This window comes from Procambarus clarkii, chromosome 64, assembly GCF_040958095.1.
Source record: "Procambarus clarkii isolate CNS0578487 chromosome 64, FALCON_Pclarkii_2.0, whole genome shotgun sequence".
Lineage (NCBI taxonomy): Eukaryota > Metazoa > Arthropoda > Malacostraca > Decapoda > Cambaridae > Procambarus > Procambarus clarkii.
Genome location: NC_091213.1, coordinates 15,818,305 through 15,845,173, shown reverse-complemented (window position 1 = coordinate 15,845,173; position 26,869 = coordinate 15,818,305). Strand labels below are relative to the sequence as shown.

The 26,869-nt window shown below is 41.6% G+C and overlaps 1 protein-coding gene across 2 annotated transcripts in view; it reads right to left on the bottom strand.

Annotated features, from left to right (window-relative positions):
- Nucleotides 1-24,333, bottom strand: part of LOC123768896 (uncharacterized oxidoreductase YjmC) — a 271,384-nt gene extending 247,051 nt beyond the window's left edge. For both annotated transcript variants that reach the window (XM_069309228.1, XM_069309229.1), the window contains exon 1: nt 24,210-24,333. In XM_069309228.1, the coding sequence (XP_069165329.1) occupies nt 24,210-24,266 (57 nt within the window). In that variant the 5' untranslated portion in view covers nt 24,267-24,333. The remainder of the gene's footprint in view (nt 1-24,209) is intronic.
- Between the last annotated feature and the right edge of the window lie 2,536 nt (nt 24,334-26,869).

Here is a 26,869-nt window from a genome sequence, read left to right as displayed (position 1 = left end):
CAATCTAGCTATTAGAAGATGAAGACAGGCAGAAAGCTGCTGGTGCATGAGTGGTCTGTTGATCTACCATGTTGTGGTTTATATCACGTGCGGTGTACTCACCTAGTTGTGCTTGCGGGGGTTGAGCTGCGGCTCTATGGTCCCGCCTCTCAACTGGTGTACAGATTCTTTAGCCTATTGGGCTCTTATCATATCTACATTTGAAACTGAATAGTCAGTCTCCACCACATCACTGCCTAATGCATTCCATTTGTTAACTACTCTGACACTGAAAAAAATCTTTCTGTCTCTGTGGCTCATTTGGGTACTAAGTTTTCACCTATGTCCCCTTGTTCGTGTTCCACCCATTCTAAATAGTTTGTCTTTGTCTACTCTGTCAATTTCGCTAAGAATTTTGTAGGTGGTGATCATGTCTCCCATACTCTTCTGTCTTCCAGGGACGTGAGGTTCAGCTCCCGCAGCCTTTTCTCGTAGCTCATTCCTCTCAGTTCTGGGGCTAGTCTGTTGGCATACCTCTGAATCTTCTCTAACTTTGTCTTGTACACCCTCCGTCACTATGTGATGGAGTGCGAAAAAATACGTGAATTCAGAGACAATTCTATAAACAATGTTCCAAAGATGTGTAAATATTTCATTCAAAATGATCTGCTACCAGAAATTTTAGCCAAATATCCCCAGTTTGCTAACTGAGGGTAGTAATTAAGTGACTGTAACCTATCCACCGCTGCCCACTGGATGGGGGGCGGTGTGCATTACAAATATATCAATTGTGACACTAGCTCTCCACATATGTCAGTTGCTTAATTTAGAAACTGAACTTTTGGTCGGTCTCGAACCCTTTGATGATGTTACGCCTTATACTGAATTTTGTAACTAGCTCATCAAGATTGTAACTTGCTTAGCTAAATGAATTGTGGGGTTCAGTCCCTGAGCCCATTATGTGCCTCTGTAACCCTTTCCAGTACCACCCACAAGATGGGTATGGGGTGCATATTAAATGAACTAAACTAAAAAAACTTTAACTATAACTGGGTATGGATTCCAGGCTGGAGCTGCATATTCCAGGATTGGTCTCACATAAGTGGTATACAAGGTTCTGAATGATTCCTTACGCAAGTTTCCAAAAGCAGTTATTATGTTGGCCAATCTAGCATATGTCGCTGACTATATCTTTTTGATGTGGGCCTCTGGGAACAAGTTCGGTGTGATATCAACCCCCCAGATCTTTCTCGCTATTAGACTCTTGCAGGATTTCACCCCCCCCCCCCCGATGGTACTTTGTACTTACCTAATTGTGCTTGCGGGGGTTGAGCTCTGGCTCTTTGGTCCTGCCTCTCAACCGTCAGTCAACTGGTGTACAGGTTCCTGAGCCTACTGGGCTCTATCATATCTACACTTGAAGCTGTGTATGGAGTCAGCCTCCACCACATCACTTCCTAAAGCATTCCATTTGTCTACTACTCTGACACTGAAAAAATTCATTCTAACGTCTCTATGGCTCATTTGGGCACTAAATTTCCACCTGTGTCCCCTAGTGCGTGTGCCCCCTTGTGTTAAAAAGTCTGTCTTTATCTACCCTATCAATTCCTCTGAGAATCTTGTATGTGGTGATCATGTCCCCTCTAACTCTTCTGTCTCCCAGTGACGTAAGGTTTAATTCACGTAGTCTCTCCTCGTAGCTCATACCCCTCAGTTCTGGTACTAGTCTGGTGGCAAACCTTTGAACCTTTTCCAGTTTAGTCTTATGCTTGACTAGATATGGACTCCACGCTGGAGCCGCATACTCCAGGATTGGTCTGACATATGTGGTATATAGTGTTCTGAAAGATTCCTTACAGTCTTGTGTTAAAAGTTTATTTTCACCTCATCCAAAACTATTGTAACATGTCACTTCACCCAAATGTAGGTATAAAAACTCGAAAGTTGTTTAAGCTCTATTCAGTTAAAGTTGTGTGTGTGTGTGTGTGTAAACTAAAGTCTTTGAAAATGTAATAAGTTTTACGAAACGCGCTCAAGTGTCGCGTCAGACTAGAAATAAAAATGAATTTTAGAGAATTGATCTTTGAATTACTATCAACAGTGAAAAGAAACGTGAGAAAGATCGAGAAAATTCGTGTTAGAATTATTAATCTTACTTTTTCGGTCATATTCAATAATATATATATATATATATATATATATATATATATATATATATATATATATATATATATATATATATATATATATATATATATATATATATATCACTAAGAACTCTTTGACCCGGCCAGGATTCGAACCCATGCCCAGTACCGAACCCATGCGGTGGTCACGGTACTGTGTACGTTTAGGGGTGAACCTGGACGGCATGGGTTCGAATCCTGGCCGGGTCAAAGAGTTCTTAGTGATATATGGCTTGCGCGTTCATGCAGCTTTCTCACACATATATATATATATATATATATATATATATATATATATATATATATATATATATATATATATATATATATATATATATATATATATATATACAATCTTTGGACAACACCCACCAGTGGGACTCGAACCCAGAAAGCACAACTACCTTCCAGTAGCTGGCATAACTAGTATGCTTTAACCCACTACGCCATCAGACCTTACAAAAGAAGTAGATAGTTCGAGATAAGTAGATATATCTCGAACTAGATATATCTCGAACTATCTACTTCTTTTGTAAGGTCTGATGGCGTAGTGGGTTAAAGCATACTAGTTATGCCAGCTACTGGAAGGTAGTTGTGCTTTCTGGGTTCGAGTCCCACTGGTGGGTGTTGTCCAAAGATTGTTTATCTTCACTTGTGGTTTATGCAAGTATAGGCTTATATATATATATATATATATATATATATATATATATATATATATATATATATATATATATATATATATATATATATATATATATATATATATATATATATATATATATATATATATATATATATATATATATATATATATATATATATATGTCGTACCTAGTAGCCAGAACGCACTTCTCAGCCTACTATGCAAGGCCCAATTTGCCTACTAAGCCAAGTTTTCATGAATTAATTGTTTTTCGACTACCTAACCTACCTAACCTAACTTTTTCGGCTACCTAACCTAACCTAACCTAAAAAGATAGGTTAGGTTAGGTAGGGTTGGTTAGGTTTGGTCATATATCTACGTTAATTTTAACTCCAATAAAAAAAGTTGACCTCATACATTATGAAATGGGTAGCTTTATCATTTCATAAGAAAAAAATATGAGAAAATATATTAATTACGGAAAACTTGGCTTATTAGGCAAATTGGGCCTTGCATAGTAGGCTGAGAAGTGCGTTCTGGCTACTAGGTACGACATATATATATATACATATATATATATGTGTCGTACCTAGTAGCCAGAACGCACTTCTCAGCCTACTATGCAAGGCCCAATTTGCCTAATAAGCCAAGTTTTCGTGAATTAATTGTTTTTCGACTACCTAATCTACCTAACCTAACCTAACTTTTTCGGCTACCTAACCTAACCTAACCTATAAAGATAGGTTAGGTTAGGTAGGGTTGGTTAGGTTCGGTCATATATCTTCGTTAATTTTACCTCCAATAAAAAAAATTGACCTCATACATAATGAAATGGGTAGCTTTATCATTTCATAAGAAAAAAATTAGAGAAAATATATTAATTCAGGAAAATTTGGCTTATTAGGCAAATCGGGCCTTGCATAGTAGGCCGAGAAGTGCGTTCTGGCTACTAGGTACGACATATATATATATATATATATATATATATATATATATATATATATATATATATATATATATATATATATATATATATATATATATATTTATATTTATATATATATATATACATATATATATATATATATATATATATATATATATATATATATATATACATATATATATATATATATATATATATATATATATATATATATATATGTATATATATATATATATATATATATATATATATATATATATATATATATATATACATGCGCGTGTGCGAACAAGCCTGAATGGTCCCCAGTACCAGAAAACAGTCTAAGGAAACTACTCCAAGCTTGTACTAAAGAGGCACCCTTCTTGAGCCCGGATGGACACACGTATAAGCAAGTAGATGGGGTCGCCATGGGTTCTCCCCTAGGTGTCCTGTTTGCAAACTTCTACATGGGTACCATCGAGCAAAAAGTCTTAGTCGACATGAACTTGAAACCGGCCATATACTGCAGGTATGTTGACGACATTTTTACACAGGTACCTGATGTCAGACATCTGCAGCAGCTGAAGGAGGCATTTGAGCAGAATTCTGTGTTGCGTTTCACTTACGAGATGGAGAAGGATGGGAAGCTGCCCTTTCTAGATGTAACAGTCATGGAAAGGAGCGGAGGTTTCCACACTGCAGTCTACACTACGGAAACAAACATAGGAATGTGCCTCAATGCCAACAGTGACTGCCCGGATAGGTACAAGAGGAGTGTTGTTAACGCTTATGTCGACCGTGCTCTCAGCCACAGCTCAGAATGGAAGCAAGTCGACGAAGAACTCTGTAGGGTAAGGCAGGTCCTAGTCAACAACGGCTTCTCCAATGGTTTCGTGGAAGACATCATAAGAAGGAAAGTGAAATGCCATGCAACCTCTGAAGAGACAACTAAAACAACACCTATACCCCCTATTAGACTATTTTACAGGAACTTCTTTTCCACAGCCCATAAAACGGAGGAAAGGGTCCTGAAAGATATTGTCAGTAGAAACGTTATCCCTACAGCCAAAAATCAGAAGATACAACTGACAATTTACTATAAAACCAAAAAAACGGCCAGCCTACTCATGAGAAACTCTCCAGACACAAAGCAGTACGTTTTAAAAGAGACCAAAGTCGTCTATGCCTTCAAATGCCCTCTTTGGGATTGTAAGCCTCAAAAAACTCAGTATATAGGCAAGACAACAACATCTCTTTCCAGGCGTTTAACGATGCATAAGCAACAGGGCTCCATTAAGGAACATATAGCCTCTTCCCACAACCAATCCATCACCAGAGAAACCTTAGCAAACAACACAGAAATCATCGATAGAAACAGCGATAGCAGGCGGCTCGACGTCTGCGAGGCACTACACATCAAGAAGTCAACACCAGCAATCAACAGCCAATTAATGCACAACTATATTCTACCCACTTCAAGACTCTGCTCCAATATAGAAGCATCAAGAAATATGGGCCAATAAAAATAGGCCTTCTGGAGCTACCTACCTTTAATAACTGTTTGTATTTCATTGTTTCGTGTTCTGTCTTGTGTTAAAAGTTTATTTTCACCTCATCCAAAACTATTGTAACATGTCACTTCACCCAAATGTAGGTATAAAAACTCGAAAGTTGTTTAAGCTCTATTCAGTTAAAGTTGTGTGTGTGTGTGTGTGTAAACTAAAGTCTTTGAAAATGTAATAAGTTTTACGAAACGCACTCAAGTGTCGCGTCAGACTAGAAATAAAAATGAATTTTAGAGAATTGATCTTTGAATTACTATCAACAGTGAAAAGAAACGTAAGAAAGATCGAGAAAATTCGTGTTAGAATTATTAATCTTACTTTTTCGGTCATATTCAATAATATATATATATATATATATATATATATATATATATATATATATATATATATATATATATATATATATATATATATATATATATGATATATGATATATATATGATATATATATATATATATATATATATATTTCATTGAATATGACCGCATATTCTGTATTTATTATTTTCTGGTTTAGGGCTTCTATCCCTCTAACTATTTTCTTAGCATCAGGGCTTAATTGGAATAGGAGTTCTCCAAAACTCATTTTCGTACTTTTAAGGTGAAGAAAAGAAGTGATTTACTATAGAGTGTATTACACTTATTTGTATAATTTGCACGACGTTTCGAACCTCCATGGTTCATTCTCAAGTGAACAGATCTTACAATACTAGTTGATTTTATACCCGCATTAGGTCAGGTGATAATACAATGAAGGTGAAAAACATGGGGGGATACATAAGGGATAAACATAGGGGCTGCAGAAGGCGTATTGGCCCATACGAGGCATCTCCTATCTAAACACAAAGATTAATCCAGTGTAATTGGCCTGTTATGTTGGACATTGTCTTCTGTGTTGGCATCGATATGTTCTTGTCTTGTCCTTACTCTCATGGTGGGTAGAGTAAATAGTTCCGTGATTTGGGTGTTCATGGTAGGTCGCTCTATTCTTATGTGAATTGCCTCAAGAATTTGTAATCTTCTTGAATCTTGGGTTTTGTCTATTATGCAAGTATTCTTGTTCAACATTTCTCTTGTTAGAGTAATGTCATGGGCTTGTCTCATGTGATTCCTAGGGGCACCAGATTGAAGATGGCATGTCAAACGCCTCGTCAGCTTGGTCGACGTCATACCTATGTACTTACATTGAAGGTTACATCCTTCGTGGGGGCAAGTGTACATGTATACAACGCTTGACTGCTGTAGAGGGTTCTCCGTCGGCTTCGGGCTGTTTTTGATAAGGAGTTCGGAAGTCTTCTTGGTTTTGTAGAATATTATCAGGTTTATGTTTTGGTTAGGAGTAGTGCTTTTTACTCCTTTACGGATTATTTCTTTCATTATTCTTTCCTCTTTTATATGTTCACTGTGCATGGTTGATTTGTAATATAATTTTATTGGGGGTGTTGTGGTTTCTGTTCTAGGTTCTGAATTATACCAACGGTCCAAGTGTCTTCTTATAGCAGCGTTTATTTCCGCGTTGCTATATCCGTTGTTCACCAATACCTGAGTTACTCTTTCAAACTCTCTACTCACGTTGCTCCATTCAGAGCAGTGGGTAAGCGCTCGACGAATATAAGCATTGAGAACACTGGCTTTGTATCTTTGGGGGCACTCACTTCTACCGTTCAGGTATAATCCTATGTTGGTGGGCTTGGTATATACGTTGGTGCTTAAAGAGGTTCCTGTTTTTGTTATTAGTACATCCAAGAATGGCAGACTGTTATTTTCACTATTTTCATGTGTAAATCGGAGTACTGACTCTCTCTCTAGGAGACGAGAGCACCCCCAAATTAGACATACCTGAGCCACACTTGAAAAGTCTTCTCGAAGCATGTACAAAGGAAGCCCCTTTCATCAGTCCACAAGGAGACATGTATTTACAAATAGACGGAGTAGCAATGGGCTCCCCCTTAGGAGTTTTATTTGCTAATTTTTATATGGGAACCATCGAAGATAGGGTCTTCAGTAGCAGACAAAAACCAACTGTATACTGCCGTTATGTAGATGACATATTCGTAATAGTAAAAGACTCAGATGAACTAATTGACCTAAAAAGACACCTAGAGAGAGAGTCAGTACTCCGATTTACACGTGAAAATAGTGAAAATAACAGTCTGCCATTCTTGGATGTACTAATAACAAAAACAGGAACCTCTTTAAGCACCAACGTATATACCAAGCCCACCAACATAGGATTATACCTGAACGGTAGAAGTGAGTGCCCCCAAAGATACAAAGCCAGTGTTCTCAATGCTTATATTCGTCGAGCGCTTACCCACTGCTCTGAATGGAGCAACGTGAGTAGAGAGTTTGAAAGAGTAACTCAGGTATTGGTTAACAACGGATATAGCAACGCGGAAATAAACGCTGCTATAAGAAGACACTTGGACCGTTGGTATAATTCAGAACCTAGAACAGAAACCACAACACCCCCAATAAAATTATATTACAAATCAACCATGCACAGTGAACATATAAAAGAGGAAAGAATAATGAAAGAAATAATCCGTAAAGGAGTAAAAAGCACTACTCCTAACCAAAACATAAACCTGATAATATTCTACAAAACCAAGAAGACTTCCGAACTCCTTATCAAAAACAGCCCGAAGCCGACGGAGAACCCTCTACAGCAGTCAAGCGTTGTATACATGTACACTTGCCCCCACGAAGGATGTAACCTTCAATGTAAGTACATAGGTATGACGTCGACCAAGCTGACGAGGCGTTTGACATGCCATCTTCAATCTGGTGCCCCTAGGAATCACATGAGACAAGCCCATGACATTACTCTAACAAGAGAAATGTTGAACAAGAATACTTGCATAATAGACAAAACCCAAGATTCAAGAAGATTACAAATTCTTGAGGCAATTCACATAAGAATAGAGCGACCTACCATGAACACCCAAATCACGGAACTATTTACTCTACCCACCATGAGAGTAAGGACAAGACAAGAACATATCGATGCCAACACAGAAGACAATGTCCAACATAACTTGGCTTATTAGGCAAATTGGGCCTTGCATAGTAGGCTGAGAAGTGCGTTCTGGCTACTAGGTACGACATATATATATATATACATATATATATATGTGTCGTACCTAGTAGCCAGAACGCACTTCTCAGCCTACTATGCAAGGCCCAATTTGCCTAATAAGCCAAGTTTTCGTGAATTAATTGTTTTTCGACTACCTAATCTACCTAACCTAACCTAACCTAACTTTTTCGGCTACCTAACCTAACCTAACCTATAAAGATAGGTTAGGTTAGGTAGGGTTGGTTAGGTTCGGTCATATATCTTCGTTAATTTTAACTCCAATAACAAAAATTGACCTCATACATAATGAAATGGGTAGCTTTATCATTTCATAAGAAAAAAATTAGAGAAAATATATTAATTCAGGAAAATTTGGCTTATTAGGCAAATCGGGCCTTGCATAGTAGGCCGAGAAGTGCGTTCTGGCTACTAGGTACGACATATATATATATATATATATATATATATATATATATATATATATATATATATATATATATATATATATTGTGACGGAGTTCCCCCCCTTTATAATTCTCCCACGCCTGCAGTAAGAGTCATGTCTACTTTTCCCAAGCGTTCTCTACGTTGCAGGCTACAATTTGATATATGGGAGAGAGTGAAGTGTTCTCGGAGAGCCGAGAAATTTGTGAAATAGTGATATTTTGGCCTGTGGTTTAGGCCCTTTAGGGAGCCAAGATGGCGCTGGCTTCTCTGATCTCCCGCCAAAACCGTGTGACGTCAGTGGCACCGGATTGGTCACCGACAGCAATGTGGCACCGGGAGCCAATGAAAACCTCCCGTGGCGAAAGTGACGTCACGAAGGAAGGGGGTCCGGCCAGCGCGCCGGGCTGGCGCCATCAGTCAGACACGACACGTCATAGAGGTTGGGCGTGCGACGAGTGGTCCTGTCAGTCGGACAGTAATTCCAGCTCCCGTGGATTTATGCGTCACCGGAATTCCGCCAGTACTCTGAGAAGTCTTCCCTAGTTCATGTGTTGAACCAGAAGAGGGAATTGACGGTTATTTGAGCTACAAGTGCTCCAGTCAGGTACTGTGCCAGTAGCAGTGAAGCCGTGCAGTGACGTATGTTGACGTCTGTGGCAATTCACCAGTTCGTGACAGCGTAGTGGCTGACAGAGCCACTGGGTAGTTGAGGAAGAGAGGACTATTTGGGGAACCGGACGACTGTAGCTGAGACGTAGGCGACAGCCGTTGCTGGGAGAAGACGACGGCCAGGAGACCGACTCCAACCTTCAAGAAGTCAAGGAGGAGGACGGACCTGCAGTGAGGAGGCACGGAGACGACGCGCTAAACGGTGGGACGACGAGAGGCTCTGGTAGGACACGACGACGTGTAGTGTGGGGGCGTTCCCGACACGAGGACCAGGAGCTACATCTCGACTCTCATCGGAGGATAGGGTGAAGTAGGTGGTTCTAGTTCCCTCCCCATTCCCCTTTAGTTAGCTATATTATTTGGCTATATTATCTAGCCTGAAGATTTTATATGTCGTGAGCAAGTCTCACCTATGTCATGGTAAAGCACCAGGGTGCTAGACAGTACTATCAAGAGTACTTGTAATATTTATGTTGATTATTGGTGTGTACAGGCACCAGGAACCAGTGATAAATTTACTGTGTTGTGTATATCTTTCTATAGATTTTGATATGAACATATAGTGGTAAATTATATATAAGATTATGCCAGTATGTGGAGGTTAGGCTATGTGCCCAGAAACTATTTATTTTCCATGTATTGATGATTGATTTATATACCATATATATGTCTATGTTCATTCAGTGAATAATCATTTGTGAGTACAGTGAATTATTGCGTTATCGCCAACGAGAGAAAGTACTGAAAACTCCCGTGCTAATATTTCATAATATATTGTTGGATAAATAACAGTGTAAGACCATTACAGTGAATCATTGTAGAATTGATTGTAGAAAAGACTGTTTGAGCCTGAGTACAGTGTAACTAAGTAATTCGGTTTATTTGTGCCAATATCGAGTGTGCGAGTTTCTAGTAATATTGGAGAATTTAACGAAACAGCGAATCTAGAAAACAAGCAAAGTTCGCGCGGAGAGGCCACGCGATCAGCTGGTTTTTGACACTTGATGAGGGGGGGGAGATGTTGCCCCCTGATGATCGCATAATATCCGTGGGAATTACCAGCCGCGTCAGGATCAGTTGATTTATGATTATTGTGTGGCCTTGTGACATCTTTCATACATTTTAAGTAAAATACAAAACTCTCTTTGTGTTTTTATCATCCCCTCCATTGATCTTGTGGCTATACTATACCTGTAAGCATAGAGTGATAACAATAAGTACCTGCCTGATTCCTGATCTTTGAGTGTGACCTTGCCAAGGCTACCACTGAATACACCAGTCCACTGATGGTGTTATTGGCCACCTTAAACACCAATTGGCGACCTTGTGATTAACCGTAGAGCCCTATTGTTGGGGAGGGCACACGACAGTCGATGTGATCGAGTCGTGTTCTCACTCTTTCTTAATAAGAGGCCGTTAAGATTGACTGGGAGACTCTCCTGGCGTGCAGTGGCGCCGTGAGGATCGAGGGAAGACCCGCAGGGCTACGGTGAGTTACCTTGAGCGTAACTATTGCTCACCCCAGAGTAAGGGTAGAGAATAATAGAGAGGGTGGAAACCCCAACATTGGCGACCTTGCCAGGACATAGATCGAAGTAAAGGTTGCAGTGGTACTTGGCAGTGGTGTTAGAGATCAGGTGAAGGTTATCACTCGTAGCACAAGATGGAGGATGATAAAGTAGCGAGGTTTATTGACTCTAGAGACGAACAGGTGCTGGAAGAGTGCACCAAGGCACAGTTACAGGCTATAGCGGATCATTTTGGAATAAAGCTGAAATCTGCCCGAGTTGGTGAAAGAAGACTAGAGATAATGGCTCAGCTAAAGGCTCGAGACGAAGCTTTGGGGGAGGAAAGGCCCCAAACACCTGCCAGTGAGGGTGAACACTTGAGTATTGGTGGAAGCAGCAGGGGATCCAGCGGCAGCAGGCACAGCATTAAGCTGGAAATAATGAAGCTGCAGCTAGAGGCACAGCAGCGCAAAGAAGAGCGAGAGGCACAGCAGCGCAAAGAAGAGCGAGAGGCACAGCAGCGCAAAGAAGAGCGAGAGGCACAGCAGCGCAAAGAAGAGCGAGAAGCAGAGGCACAGCAGCGCAAAGAAGAGCGAGAAGCGCAGCAGCGTAAAGAAGAGCGAGAAGCAGAAGCGCAGCTGAGGAGAGAAGAAGCACAGCAGCGCAAAGAAGAGCAAGAACGAGAAGCACAGCTACGCAGGGAAGAACGAGAGCAAGAAGTTAGGCTGAGACAAATGGAAATAGAAGCCAACCAGGAGGTGGAGCTGAAGCGAGCTGAACTGGGACTAGGTGCCCCTGCCCCGCCACAGGAAGACCGACGAGTGAGGGAACGAGACCTGCCGGTCTTTGTGCCTAGTGAAGCCGAAAGTTTCTTCGATCACTTTGAGAGAGTTGCTGCTATGAAGAGGTGGCCGAGGGCGGAGTGGGCGGAGTTGGTCCAAGGAAGGCTCACAGGGGAAGCTCGCCAAGCCTTCACTATGCTCGACTTCCAAGAATGCACTAACTACGATGCGGTAAAACGAGCTGTGCTCCGTTCCTTTAAGCTCACGCCAGAGTGTTACAGAAAGAGGTTTAGAGAATGTACCCGGTTGCCAGGAAAATCGTATGCGGAGACGGCGAGGGACATTGAAAGAAAGCTCCTTAAGTGGCTGGACTCTGAAGAAGCAAGGTCGGTCGAAGAGGTCAAGGAACTAATGGCCATGGAAAAGTTTATGTCCGTGCTCTCTCCTGAGATCAGGATGAGGGTAAAGGAGGCGGACATAAAGGACCTGAGGGCCGCAGCCGACCGGGCCGACATGCTAGAGGAAGCCCTACGCCCACGCCGAGAGGGACAGAACCGACCACCCGCATACGTCGGAAACGATCGGAGTTATAGAAGGACGGATGGATGGAGGGCAGGAACGAGTTCTCCCAAGTCCCATTTCTCAAGTTGGAACACCCGAGGAACAAAAGGTGCTGTAGAACCGATCAAGAAGAACCATGCGGAGAGCTCGGGAGCTGTTGTTGCGACCAAGGAGTCAACAAGCGGTTCGGGAAAGACACAGGGTGCGACGGCCTCTGGAGGCAGTGCTAAGGCGAGCGGTGGCGGATGGTCTCCGCCGAGGGGCCGCTGCTACAACTGCGGAATACCCGGACACGTCGCGCGGGAATGCAGACGCCCTAAGCAGCGGGGACACGTTGCTTTAGTGATGTTCGAGGACCAGAGGGCCGAGGGAGTGCGGGATGAACCCGTGCTAAATGGGGAGAAGCAAGTTCACCCATTCGTGTGTCAAGGAACCGTAAGGATGGGGGACGCAGACCCCATCCCTGTGAAGATCTTAAGAGACACTGGGGCCGATTTTACCCTGGTGAGTGAGACCCTGTTCCCCGAGGGTTACGAAAGTACCAGTGTGGGGGTAGCAAGTGTGACCACTGTGGGAGGCCCAGTGAGGATGCCCCTACACCAGGTAACTTTAGATTCCGACTATGGCTGCCAGACCCTAGTGGTGGGAGTCTGTACATCAATGCCCAAGATGGAGGCGCAGGTCATCTTGGGGAATGACGCATGTGGAGGATACGTCCTCCCACATCTCGTGAAAGGCGAAGAGTACATAGAACAATACAGGAAGACAGGCGGAGAGTTGAACGTCTGTGGGGACGAGAAGGGAATCGCACCGGTGGCGTTCCCAGTTTGTGCTGTGATGCCAAGACGACGCGAAGAACAAGGAGGTTGTGGATCTGATGGGGCTGAGGAGACAACTGACAGCCTGAGAATAGATCGCCTCTTCGTGGAACCCGGAGAACGAGCGGAGGGCGAAGATAGCCCAAATGGTGAGTTGCAGGTGACCCTTACCAGTTCTCTAGGGGTAGATCGCACTCGTCTTGAACAGTTGCAGCAGGAGGAGTTCCCCGATTTGATTAGTGAGGCCCAAGGAGGACGTGTTGGCCCTGAGAAGGCTACCCATTTTTACCTTCAAGACGGAATGCTGATGAGGCAGTGGAGACCTGTGAGGGTGGAGGCCGGGGAAGAGTCTCTAAGCACGAGGCGCCAGGTAGTGTTGCCGGCCCAGTGCAGAGCGGCCGTGTTGGACCTAGCGCACTCCGTGGACTCTGCAGGCCACCTGGGAGTGACTAAGACGCTGCGACGGATAAGGGATTACTTTTACTGGCCAGGTATGGACGCCGAGGTGAGACGCTATTGTAAGACGTGCTTACCTTGCCAGAGGGCAGGGAAGAGCCAGTCCGCGATACCGAAGGCCCCATTGATCCCTGTTCCGGCGTTTGGGCCTGCTTTCGAGCGTCTGCTAGTTGATGGAGTGGGTCCTTTGCCAAGGACGAGGAAAGGGAACACCTACCTAATGACAATAATGTGTACCTCCACCAGGTTTCCGGAAGCCGTCCCGATGCGACGTTTAACATCGCAAGGAGTAGCCAGCCAACTGCAGCGGTTTTTCTCGTGGGTGGGGATGCCCAAAGAGATCCAAACAGACTGCGCAAGCATTTTTCAGTCGAAGTGGTTCCGACAGACGATGGCAGGATGGGGAGTGACTCAGATTCGATCGTCGCCCTACCGACCGCAGTCGCAGGGGGCGATCGAAAGATTCCACTCCACATTGAAAACTGTGCTGAGAGTGTTCTGCGCAGAACAGGGGGCTGAGTGGGATGAGGCCATATACCCCGCGTTATTTGCCATACGCAACGCGGTGGTAGAGTCACTAGGATTCTCACCATTCCAGCTAGTGTATGGACACGAGGTGAGAAGTCCCCTGTCCATGCTGAGGGAACAATGGACACCGGCAGCAACCGTGGGAACGGTGAACGAATATGTCCAGAAGTTTAAAGAACGTCTCACTCTGGCTAAGGAACTGGCTGGGAAGCACCTGAAGGAGGCGCAGCGTAAGATGTCGGAATGGTACGACAAGAGAGCTACACAGAGGGATTTCCAGGTCGGGTCCCAAGTAATGGTCTTGTGTCCAGGTAAAGGTAGGGTGACCGAGTCACGGTTCGAGGGACCATACCAAGTGCTGCGACGGTTGGGTCCGGTGTCGTACGAAATTGGGAAGTCGAACAGAGCCCGAAAGAAACAGGTGTGTCACGTGGACCGCCTGAAACCCTTCTTCACGGTGGAAGGAGGAACCGCCAGGCAGGAAGGAACGATGACCCGGGAACCCCAGCAAAAGACAGTTCTGTGCGTACAGGTGGACCAAGAACTCCCGGAGGAGGAAGGAAAGTGGTCCAGGGCGGATGGCACCCGTCTCACCAACACTGAGAGTCTGGCAAACATCAAGGACAAGCTGTCACATCTGGAAGGGCAACAGAGAGCGGACCTGACGGACCTACTGAGAAAGAATGCCTCCCTCTTCACCGACGTGCCCCGACGACACCGGAGTGTGACGCACGAGGTGGAGGTGAGGGACGCCAGGCCCGTCAAACAGAGCGCGTACAGGGTGAGCCCAGAGAAGCGAGAGCTGATGAGAAAGGAGGTGGAGTACCTCCTTGAGAACGACCTGGCGGAGCCCAGCAAAAGTGAGTGGAGTTCCCCGTGCCTGTTGGTGAGGAAAAGCGACGGAACATACCGCTTTTGTACAGATTACAGGAGGGTGAACTCCGTCACTGTGGCGGATTCTCACCCCATGCCAAGAGTGAGTGACTGCATTGACCAGGTGGGCAGTGCACGGTATGTATCCAAGGTCGATCTTCTCAAGGGGTACTACCAGATCTCCCTGACTCCTGAGGCCAGGAAGATATCAGCTTTCGCGACTCCTGATGGGCTGTACCAGTACAAGGTGTTGCCCTTCGGCATGAAAAACAGCGGCAGCTGCTTCCAGCGAATGATGAACGAGCTGTTAAGGGGTGCAGTAGGATGCACGGTTTACATCGATGACATCGTCGTGTACGCCGACGATTGGGGGACGCATCTGGAGAGACTTGGGGAATTATTCAGAAGGTTAGAGGAGGCTAACCTGACTGTAAATTTGGCCAAGAGTGAGTTTGGGAAAGCTCACTTAGAGTACCTCGGTTTTGTCATCGGCCAAGGTGAAGTCACTCCAGTTGATAACAAAGTAGCAGCCATAAAGGAATACCCCGTGCCCAAGACGCGCAAGGAGTTGCTCAGGTACCTCGGAATGATAGGGTACTATCGTGGGTTCTGCCGGAATTTCTCCACGGTAGCGCATCCCCTAACCGAGCTACTCTCCAAGAATGTAAGATGGAGATGGGGAGAGGCCTGCCAAGAGTCTTTTGAAAAGACCAAGAAATTGTTGACGGAGGCCCCAGTATTGATATCTCCAGATTTTTCAGCCGGTTTTATCCTGTACGTGGACGCCAGCGACGTTGGAATAGGGGCCATGTTGGCTCAAGAACGGAGTGAAGTGCATAGGCCAGTAGCCTTCTACTCGAAGAAGTTCGTAAAATACCAGCGGGCCTACAGCACCGTTGAGAAGGAGGCATTGGCGCTAGTTATGGCCCTGAAGCACTTTGATGTATACGTGGGAGGAGGGGCGAGACCTGTCCTAGTATTCACCGATCACAACCCTCTCACATTTTTATACAAGATGAAGAATTCCAACCAACGTCTAACTAGGTGGACGTTGTTACTGCAAGAATACCGGCTGGAGATCAAACACATCAAGGGGAAGGAAAACGTAGTAGCGGACGCCCTATCCCGCATACACTAACCAGACATGACTCTTATTTTAAGGGGAGGGGTATGTGACGGAGTTCCCCCCCTTTATAATTCTCCCACGCCTGCAGTAAGAGTCATGTCTACTTTTCCCAAGCGTTCTCTACGTTGCAGGCTACAATTTGATATATGGGAGAGAGTGAAGTGTTCTCGGAGAGCCGAGAAATTTGTGAAATAGTGATATTTTGGCCTGTGGTTTAGGCCCTTTAGGGAGCCAAGATGGCGCTGGCTTCTCTGATCTCCCGCCAAAACCGTGTGACGTCAGTGGCACCGGATTGGTCACCGACAGCAATGTGGCACCGGGAGCCAATGAAAACCTCCCGTGGCGAAAGTGACGTCACGAAGGAAGGGGGTCCGGCCAGCGCGCCGGGCTGGCGCCATCAGTCAGACACGACACGTCATAGAGGTTGGGCGTGCGACGAGTGGTCCTGTCAGTCGGACAGTAATTCCAGCTCCCGTGGATTTATGCGTCACCGGAATTCCGCCAGTACTCTGAGAAGTCTTCCCTAGTTCATGTGTTGAACCAGAAGAGGGAATTGACGGTTATTTGAGCTACAAGTGCTCCAGTCAGGTACTGTGCCAGTAGCAGTGAAGCCGTGCAGTGACGTATGTTGACGTCTGTGGCAATTCACCAGTTCGTGACAGCGTAGTGGCTGACAGAGCCACTGGGTAGTTGAGGAAGAGAGGACTATTTGGGGAACCGGACGACTGTAGCTGAGACGTAGGCGACAGCCGTTGCTGGGAGAAGACGACGGCCAGGAGACCGACTCCAACCTTCAAGAAGTCAAGGAGGAGGACGGACCTGCAGTGAGGAGGCACGGAGACGACGCGCTAAACGGTGGGACGACGAGAGGCTCTGGTAGGACACGACGACGTGTAGTGTGGGGGCGTTCCCGACACGAGGACCAGGAGCTACATCTCGACTCTCATCGGAGGATAGGGTGAAGTAGGTGGTTCTAGTTCCCTCCCCATTCCCCTTTAGTTAGCTATATTATTTGGCTATATTATCTAGCCTGAAGATTTTATATGTCGTGAGCAAGTCTCACCTATGTCATGGTAAAGCACCAGGGTGCTAGACAGTACTATCAAGAGTACTTGTAATATTTATGTTGATTATTGGTGTGTACAGGCACCAGGAACCAGTGATAAATTTACTGTGTTGTGTATATCTTTCTATAGATTTTGATATGAACATATAGTGGTAAATTATATATAAGATTATGCCAGTATGTGGAGGTTAGGCTATGTGCCCAGAAACTATTTATTTTCCATGTATTGATGATTGATTTATATACCATATATATGTCTATGTTCATTCAGTGAATAATCATTTGTGAGTACAGTGAATTATTGCGTTATCGCCAACGAGAGAAAGTACTGAAAACTCCCGTGCTAATATTTCATAATATATTGTTGGATAAATAACAGTGTAAGACCATTACAGTGAATCATTGTAGAATTGATTGTAGAAAAGACTGTTTGAGCCTGAGTACAGTGTAACTAAGTAATTCGGTTTATTTGTGCCAATATCGAGTGTGCGAGTTTCTAGTAATATTGGAGAATTTAACGAAACAGCGAATCTAGAAAACAAGCAAAGTTCGCGCGGAGAGGCCACGCGATCAGCTGGTTTTTGACACTTGATGAGGGGGGGGAGATGTTGCCCCCTGATGATCGCATAATATCCGTGGGAATTACCAGCCGCGTCAGGATCAGTTGATTTATGATTATTGTGTGGCCTTGTGACATCTTTCATACATTTTAAGTAAAATACAAAACTCTCTTTGTGTTTTTATCATCCCCTCCATTGATCTTGTGGCTATACTATACCTGTAAGCATAGAGTGATAACAATAAGTACCTGCCTGATTCCTGATCTTTGAGTGTGACCTTGCCAAGGCTACCACTGAATACACCAGTCCACTGATGGTGTTATTGGCCACCTTAAACACCAATTGGCGACCTTGTGATTAACCGTAGAGCCCTATTGTTGGGGAGGGCACACGACAGTCGATGTGATCGAATCGTGTTCTCACTCTTTCTTAATAAGAGGCCGTTAAGATTGACTGGGAGACTCTCCTGGCGTGCAGTGGCGCCGTGAGGATCGAGGGAAGACCCGCAGGGCTACGGTGAGTTACCTTGAGCGTAACTATTGCTCACCCCAGAGTAAGGGTAGAGAATAATAGAGAGGGTGGAAACCCCAACAATATATATATATATATATATATATATATATATATATATATATATATATATATATATATATATGTCGTACCTAGTAGCCAGAACACACTTCTCAGCCAACCCGTTCTCGCAAATTTAATAAGTCAATATTGACTTATTAAATATGTGCATAGGTGACATACTTAACATAATAGATACCCTTAAAAAGATTCATTGAAAACACCGACCTTACCTAACCTTGTTAGTATCTTAAGATAAACATCTTATAGCTTCGTAATTACAATTATTACCTAACCTATAATAGGTATAGGTTAAGTAATAATTGTAATTACGAAGCAATAAGATGCTTATCTTAAGATACTAACAAGGTTAGGTAAGGTCGGTGTTTTCTATGAATCTTTTTAAGGGTATCTATTATGTTTAGTATATCACCTATGCACGTAGTTAATAAGTCAATATTGACTTTACGAATTTGCGAGAACGGGTTGTCTCAGCCTACTATTCAAGGCCCGATTTGCCTAATAAGCCAAGTTTTCATGAATTAATTGTTTTTCGACTACCTAACCTACCTAACCTAACCTAACCTATCTTTTTCAGCTACCTAACCCAACCTAACCTATAAAGATAGGTTAGGTTAGGTTAGGTAGGGTTGGTTAGGTTCGGTCATATATCTACGTTAATTTTAACTCCAATAAAAAAAAATTGACCTCATACATAATGAAATGGGTAGCTTTATCATATCATAAGAAAAAAATTAGAGAAAATATAATTATTCAGTAAAACTTGGCTTATTAGGCAAATCGGGCCTTCCATAGTAGGCTGAAAAGTGCGTTCTGGCTACTAGGTACGACATATATATATATATATATATATATATATATTAGTATATTTTGGTAGAAGTCTTTCCTGTAGACATATATTATTAAATATGACCGAAAAAGTAAGATTAATAATTCTAACACGAATTTTCTCAATCTTTCGTACATTTCTTTTCACTGTTGGAGGGAAATCAAAAATCAATTCTCCAAAATTCATTTTTATTTCTAGTCTGACGCGACACGAGCGCGTTTCGTAAAACTTATTACATTTTCAAAGACTTTAGTTTACAAATACACAACTGAATAGAACTTACGCATCTCCGATTTTATATCTACATTTGAGAGAGGTGGATGGGGTGAGGTGGCATTAATAGGGTATTAATTTCATCAACACAAGACAGAACAAGAGGTGGCATTAATAGGGTAAATGTAGATATAAAATATCTACATTTATACCTCTCTGAAATGTAGATATAAAATCGGAGATGCGTAAGTTCTATTCAGTTGTGTATTTGTAAACTAAAGTCTTTGAAAATGTAATAAGTTTTACGAAACGCGCTCGTGTCGCGTCAGACTAGAAATAAAAATGAATTTTGGAGAATTGATTTTTGATTTACCTCCAACAGTGAAAAGAAATGTACGAAAGATTGAGAAAATTCGTGTTAGAATTATTAATCTTACTTTTTCGGTCATATTTAATAATATATATATATATATATATATATATATATATATATATGTCGTACCTAGTAGCCAGAACTCACTTCTGAGCCTACTATGCAAGGCCCGATTTGCCTAATAAGCCAAGTTTTCATGAATTAATTGCTTTTCGACTACCTAACCAACCTAACCTAACCTAACCTAACTTTTTCGCCTACCTAACCTAACCTAACCTATAAAGATAGGTTAGGTTAGGTTAGGTAGGGTTGGTTAGGTTCGGTCATATATCTATGTTAATTTTAACTCCAATAAAAAAAAATTGACCTCTTACATAATGAAATGGGTTGCTTTATCATTTCATAAGAAAAAAATTAGAGAAAATATATTAATTCATGAAAACTTGGCTTATTAGGCAAATTGTGCCTTGCATTGTAGGCTGAAAAGTGAGTTCTGGCTACTAGGTACGACATATATATATATATATATATATATATATATATATATATATATATATATATATATATATATGTCGTACCTAGTAGCCAGAACTCACTTCTCAGCCTACTATTCAAGGCCCGATTTGCCTAATAAGCCAAGTTTTCCTGAATTAATATATTTACTATAATTTTTTTCTTATGAAATGATAAAGCAACCCTTTTCTCTATGTATGAGGTCAATTTTTTTTTATTGGAGTTAAAATTAACGTAGATATATGACCGAACCTAACCAACCCTACCTAACCTAACCTAACCTATATTTATAGGTAATGTTAGGTTAGGTAGCCCAAAAAAGCTAGGTTAGGTTAGGTTAGGTAGGTTAGGTAGACGAAAAAACATTAATTCATGAAAACTTGGCTTATTAGGCAAATCGGGCCTTGAATAGTAGGCTGAGAAGTGCGTTCTGGCTATTAGGTACGACATATATATATATATATATATATAATATGTAGCCACGTTATATATATATATATATATATATATATATATATATATATATATATATATATATATATATATATGTCGTACCTAGTAGCCAGAACTCACTTTTTGGCCTACTATTCAAGGCCCGATTTGCCTAATAAGCCAAGTTTTCATGAATTAATTGTTTTTCGACTACCTAACCTACCTAACCTAACCTAACCTAACTTTTTCGGCTACCTAACCAAACCTAACCTATAAAGATAGGTTAGGTTAGGTTAGGTAGGGTTGGTTAGGTTCGGTCATATATCTACGTTAATTTTAACTCCAATAAAAAAAATTGACCTCATACATAATGAAATGGGTAGCTTTATCATTTCATAAGAAAAAAATTAGAAAAAATATATTAATTCAGGAAAACTTGGCTTATTAGGCAAATCGGGCCTTGAATAGTAGGCCAAAAAGTGAGTTCTGGCTACTAGGTACGACATATATATATATATATATATATATATATATAATATGTAGCCACGTTATATATATATATGTCGTACCTAGTAGCCAGAACTCACTTCTCAGCCTACTATTCAAGGCCCGATTTGCCTAATAAGCCAAATTTTCCTGAATTAATATATTTACTATAATTTTTTTCTTATGAAATGATAAAGCAACCCTTTTCTCTATGTATGAGGTCAATTTTTTGTTATTGGAGTTAAAATTAACGTAGATATATGACCGAACCTAACCAACCCTACCTAACCTAACCTAACCTATATTTATAGGTAAGGTTAGGTTAGGTAGCCAAAAAAAGCTAGGTTAGGTTAGGTTAGGTAGGTTAGGTAGACGAAAAAACATTAATTCATGAAAACTTGGCTTATTAGGCAAATCGGGCCTTGAATAGTAGGCTGAGAAGTGCGTTCTGGCTATTAGGTACGACATATATATATATATATATATATATATATATATATATATATATATATATATATATATATATATATATATAATATGTAGCCACGTTATATATATATATATATATATATATATATATATATATATATATATATATATATATATATATATATATATATATATATATATATATATATATATGTATATATATATATATATATATATATATATATATATATATATATATATATATATATATATATATATATATATATGTCGTACCTAGTAGCCAGAACTCACTTCTCAGCCTACTATGCAAGGCCCGATTTGCCTAATAAGCCTAGTTTTCACGAATTAATGTTTTTTCGACAACCTAACCTTACCTAACCTAACCTAACCTAACGTTTTCGGCTACCTAACCTAACCTAACCTATAAAGATAGGTTAGGTTAGGTTAGGTAGGGTTGGTTAGGTTCCGTCATATATCTACGTTAATTTTAACTCCAATTAAAAAAAGTTGACCTCATACATAATGAAATGGGTAGCTTTATCATTTCATAAGAAAAAAATTAGAGAAAATATAATAATTCAGTAAAACTTGGCTTATTAGGCAAATCGGGCCTCGCATAGTAGGCTGAAAAGTGAGTTCTGGCTACTAGGTACGACATATATATATATATATATATATATATATATATATATATATATATATATATATATATATATATATATGTCGTACCTAATAGCCAGAACGCACTTCTCTGCCTACTATTCAAGGCCCGATTTGCCTAATAAGCCAAGTTTTCATGAATTAATGTTTTTTCGTCTACCTAACCTACCTAACCTAACCTAACCTAGCTTTTTTTGGCTACCGAACCTAACCTTACCTATAAATATAGGTTAGGTTAGGTTAGGTAGGGTTGGTTAGGTTCGGTCATATATCTACGTTAATTTTAACTCCAATAAAAAAAATTGACCTCATACATAGAGAAAAGGGTTGCTTTATCATTTCATAAGAAAAAAATTATAGTAAATATATTAATTCAGGAAAACTTGGCTTATTAGGCAAATCGGGTCTTGAATAGTAGGCTGAAAAGTGAGTTCTGGCTACTAGGTACGACATATATATATATATATATATATATATATGTCGTACCTAATAGCCAGAACGCACTTCTCAGCCTACTATTCAAGGCCTGATTTGCCTAATAAGCCAAGTTTTCATGAATTAATGTTTTTTCGTCTACCTAACCTACCTAACCTAACCTAACCTAGCTTTTTTTGGCTACCTAACCTAACCTTACCTATAAATATAGGTTAGGTTAGGTTAGGTAGGGTTGGTTAGGTTCGGTCATATATCTACGTTAATTTTACCTCCAATAAAAAAAAATTGACCTCATACATAGAGAAAAGGGTTGGTTTATCATTTCATAAGAAAAAAATTATAGTAAATATATTAATTCAGGAAAACTTGGCTTATTAGGCAAATCGGGCCTTGAATAGTAGGCTGAGAAGTGAGTTCTGGCTACTAGGTACGACATATATATATATATATATATATATGTCGTACCTAGTAGCCAGAACGCACTTCTCAGCCTACTATGCAAGGCCCAATTTGCCTAATAAGCCAAGTTTTCATGAATTAATTGTTTTTCGACTACCTAACCTACCTAACCTAACTTTTTCTGCTACCTAACCTAACCTAACCTATAAGGATAGGTTAGGTTAGGTTAGGTAGGGTTGGTTAGGTTCGGTCATATATCTACGTTAATTTTAACTCCAATAAAAAAATTTACTTCACACATAATGAAATGGGTAGCTTTATCATTTCATAAGAAAAAAATTAGAGAAAATATATTTATTCAGGAAAACTTGGCTTATTAGGCAAATCGGGCCATGCATTTGTGGCTGATAAGTGCGTTCTGGCTAATAGGTACGACATATATATATATAATATGTAGCCACGTTATGTGTATATGTATATATATATATACATATACATATACATATACATATACATATACATATACATATACAAAGACATACATATACATACGTAAATTTTTGCACTGTATGAAGTTTATATATATACGCTGCACTTTAAATATTAGAAAAAAGCCGTGGAAATAAGTACAACCATTTTGTAATTTACAGCAATAGCCACAGGCAAAAGACTCAACATAACCCTAAACTGGATCCCATCCCATTTTGGAATCCCATTAAATGAGAAACTCTTACCTTGGTGCCCAGGTTATCAGGCTGGGTAAACTCTCCAGTACACCAGGGGAACCGACAGCTGAGTAGACAGCGCTTCGGATTCGTAGTCCTGAGGTTCCGGGTTCGATGCCAGGTGGAGGCAGAAACAAAAATGGGCAGAGTTTCTTTCATCCTAATGCACTTGTTACCTAGCAGGAAATAAGTACCTGGGAGTTTGACAGCTGCCAAGAGCTGCTTCCAGGGGAAGTGTAACGAAAAGGAGACCTGGTCGAGGACCGGGCCGCGGGGACGCTAAGCCCCGAAATCATCTCAAGATAACCACCCCCACTCTTTCTTACCTTGGTGCCCAAGTTATCAGGCGGGGTAAACTTAGTTTTCTCACTGACTACGGCCATGATGGTGTCACTAGGAGTGTGGGCGCCGGACTGACGGAGTGGCGCCCTTGAGCCTCCAGTCCACCGAGTGTTGCTGCTGGGACTGCCAGAGGTCGCCAGGTGAAGATCTTCATACGGTAAGGTTTACAATTAAACAAGATCGGTTTACATTTGCTACATATTAATACCGGTGATCGGTGTTCACATTGGAAAGATGAGACGACATCCCATTACCCACATAAATGTTTGAAGGAGATGAAGAGAACGAATTAATTAAATTTACACCCATAACGTATAACACAATTAAGAAGAACATTGACAAACTTAAAGACTCAAAAGCCTCTGGTGCAGATGGAATTTCATCTAAAGTTGTAAAGGAACTTGGCAAATTCACTATGTCTACCTCTCAAACTTCTTTTCAGAAAATCTTTGGCAGGGGATAGTTATCATAGATTGGAAATATGCAAACGTCACCCCTGTTTTCCAAAAAGGAAGAAAGATGCAAGACCTTGCAAGTAGGAAATAACAACCCAAGCCACAACTGCCAAATCAATGTCATACATTACAGCTGATTGATGAAGAAAAGGACCTTGGAGTCAAAATGCACCACTCACTAAAAGTTGCACAACAGGTAGGAGCCGAAGTTAGCACAACTAACCAAGCCCTTGGAATAATCAAGCATACCTTTGAATTTATGCTTGGGGCCTAGGAGCCGGGTGTCGTCAAAGGAGACGACAGAGATACCAAATAATGTACACATGGAAGATACTGGAGGGCCAGGTCCCAAATCTACACAGTAAAATAACAACGTACTGGAGTGAACGACATGGAAGAAAATGCAGAATAGAACCAGTGAAGAGCAGAGGTGCCATGGGCACAATCAGAGAACACTGTATGAACATCAGAGGTCCGCGGTTGTTCAACGTCCTCCCAGCGAGCATCAGAAATATTACAGGAACAACCGTGGACATCTTCAAGAGGAAACTAGATTGTTTCCTTCAGGAGTGCCGGATCAACCAGGCTGTGGTGGGTATGTGGCCCTGCGGGTCGCTCCAAGCAACAGCCTGGTGGACCAAACTCTCACAAGTCAAGTCTGGCCTCGGGCCGGGCTTGGGGAGTAGAAGAACCCCCAGAACCCCATCAACCAGGTAATTTAAGGACAAGCTGGTAATAATTCAATTGTATAAACCTCTGCTGCACCCCCATTTGGATTATTATAGATATATAGAATCCATACGCAAGCATGGATTCCTCATCTTCAGAAGGACATAGCTGCTCTAGAGAAAGTGCAACACTCGTATCAGGAACGCTTAAAGGCCACAGGGCTAACATCACTCCAAACCAGGCATGACAGGGCGGATCTCACTGAAACTTTTAATATATTGAACAGTTTGGAGGATTTTGATGCGGACAATTTTGTCAAAAGGTCAGATGTACACGAACGAGGAGCAAAGGTTTCACGCTCAACAAGCCACAATGTAAGAATGAGAACAGGAGATGCTTTTCACTCTCAGGGTTATAAACACATGAAACCACCCACCGAAGCCGTAAGCGCCAAAACTCTGTTAAATTTTAAAATCCAAGTAATACAATTATCAGGACAAATGATGGGGACCTCTGACAAGCCGCCGGCTTCCTGTCCTTATAAAGGTCACTAGTGTGTTATTGACCTTCAGATAAATATGAATACGTATAGCTCAAAACAACCATAAAGTTATGTGATGAAATACCTGCCGCGATCATAATGTGGTGCCACTTCCTGCTGGTGCTCCCACCTCGATGGTCGTCTACAACATGAAATTGGTATCTTCCCTGAGCTTGCAGTACTGCTAATGTTGAACATATTCTTGTGGTGTCAAACGTAAATCTAAAAGGTATGATGAGAAGAGAACTTGGAAGTATGTGAAGAGAGCATAAGAATGACAGCAGGAACTAAAGAATGACAGCAGGAACTAGCAGATCCAGCCAACAATGTCAGCCTGCACCCATTGAGAATAGTTTAGAAATGTTTCCCTGGAACTTATATTTTTCGTTTTACACAGATGGGTGCAGGAGCAGAAGTCTTTTGACTCTTGTCCGACTCCCTTTCCAGCCCGTTGTCATCGTGAGTGTGCTCGGTGGGCGGCTGCCCGGGTGTGATGCTCCATGGGTCAGTCCTCTGGCCTTTTGAAGCCTTACATATACCTTACATATAGGCTCCTTCTGCCGTCTTCACAAATTGTGCTGGATGGCTTTTTCCTCTTCCTTAAGTTTTTCCTCGCCCTTCTTCTCCTTTCTGATTGTTACCTCTTGCTGACTTTTTGCCTTTCTTGATTGTTTTTCCAATGTTTTCTTCTGTTTTGACTCTGGATGTTTGGGGAATCACTCTCTCTCACCCGTAAAACTGTGGTACCCGACATTTCGAGCGAGCAGAAGATTTTATTGTCAATCCTTGCCTTCGTTACTGAACCAGATCTCGACGGGCTGACTGTTCTTAATTTAGGTGGCGATTGCAGGGGTGAATACCCACGATGCACCCCTGGAGGGACCCAATCTTGTCGGGTGTCCTATCCTCTAATTGTGGCTCCATGGTGGGTATGGGAGCTTGTTCGTGGGTAAATTTTGTTTCTGTTCGTTTTTATGCC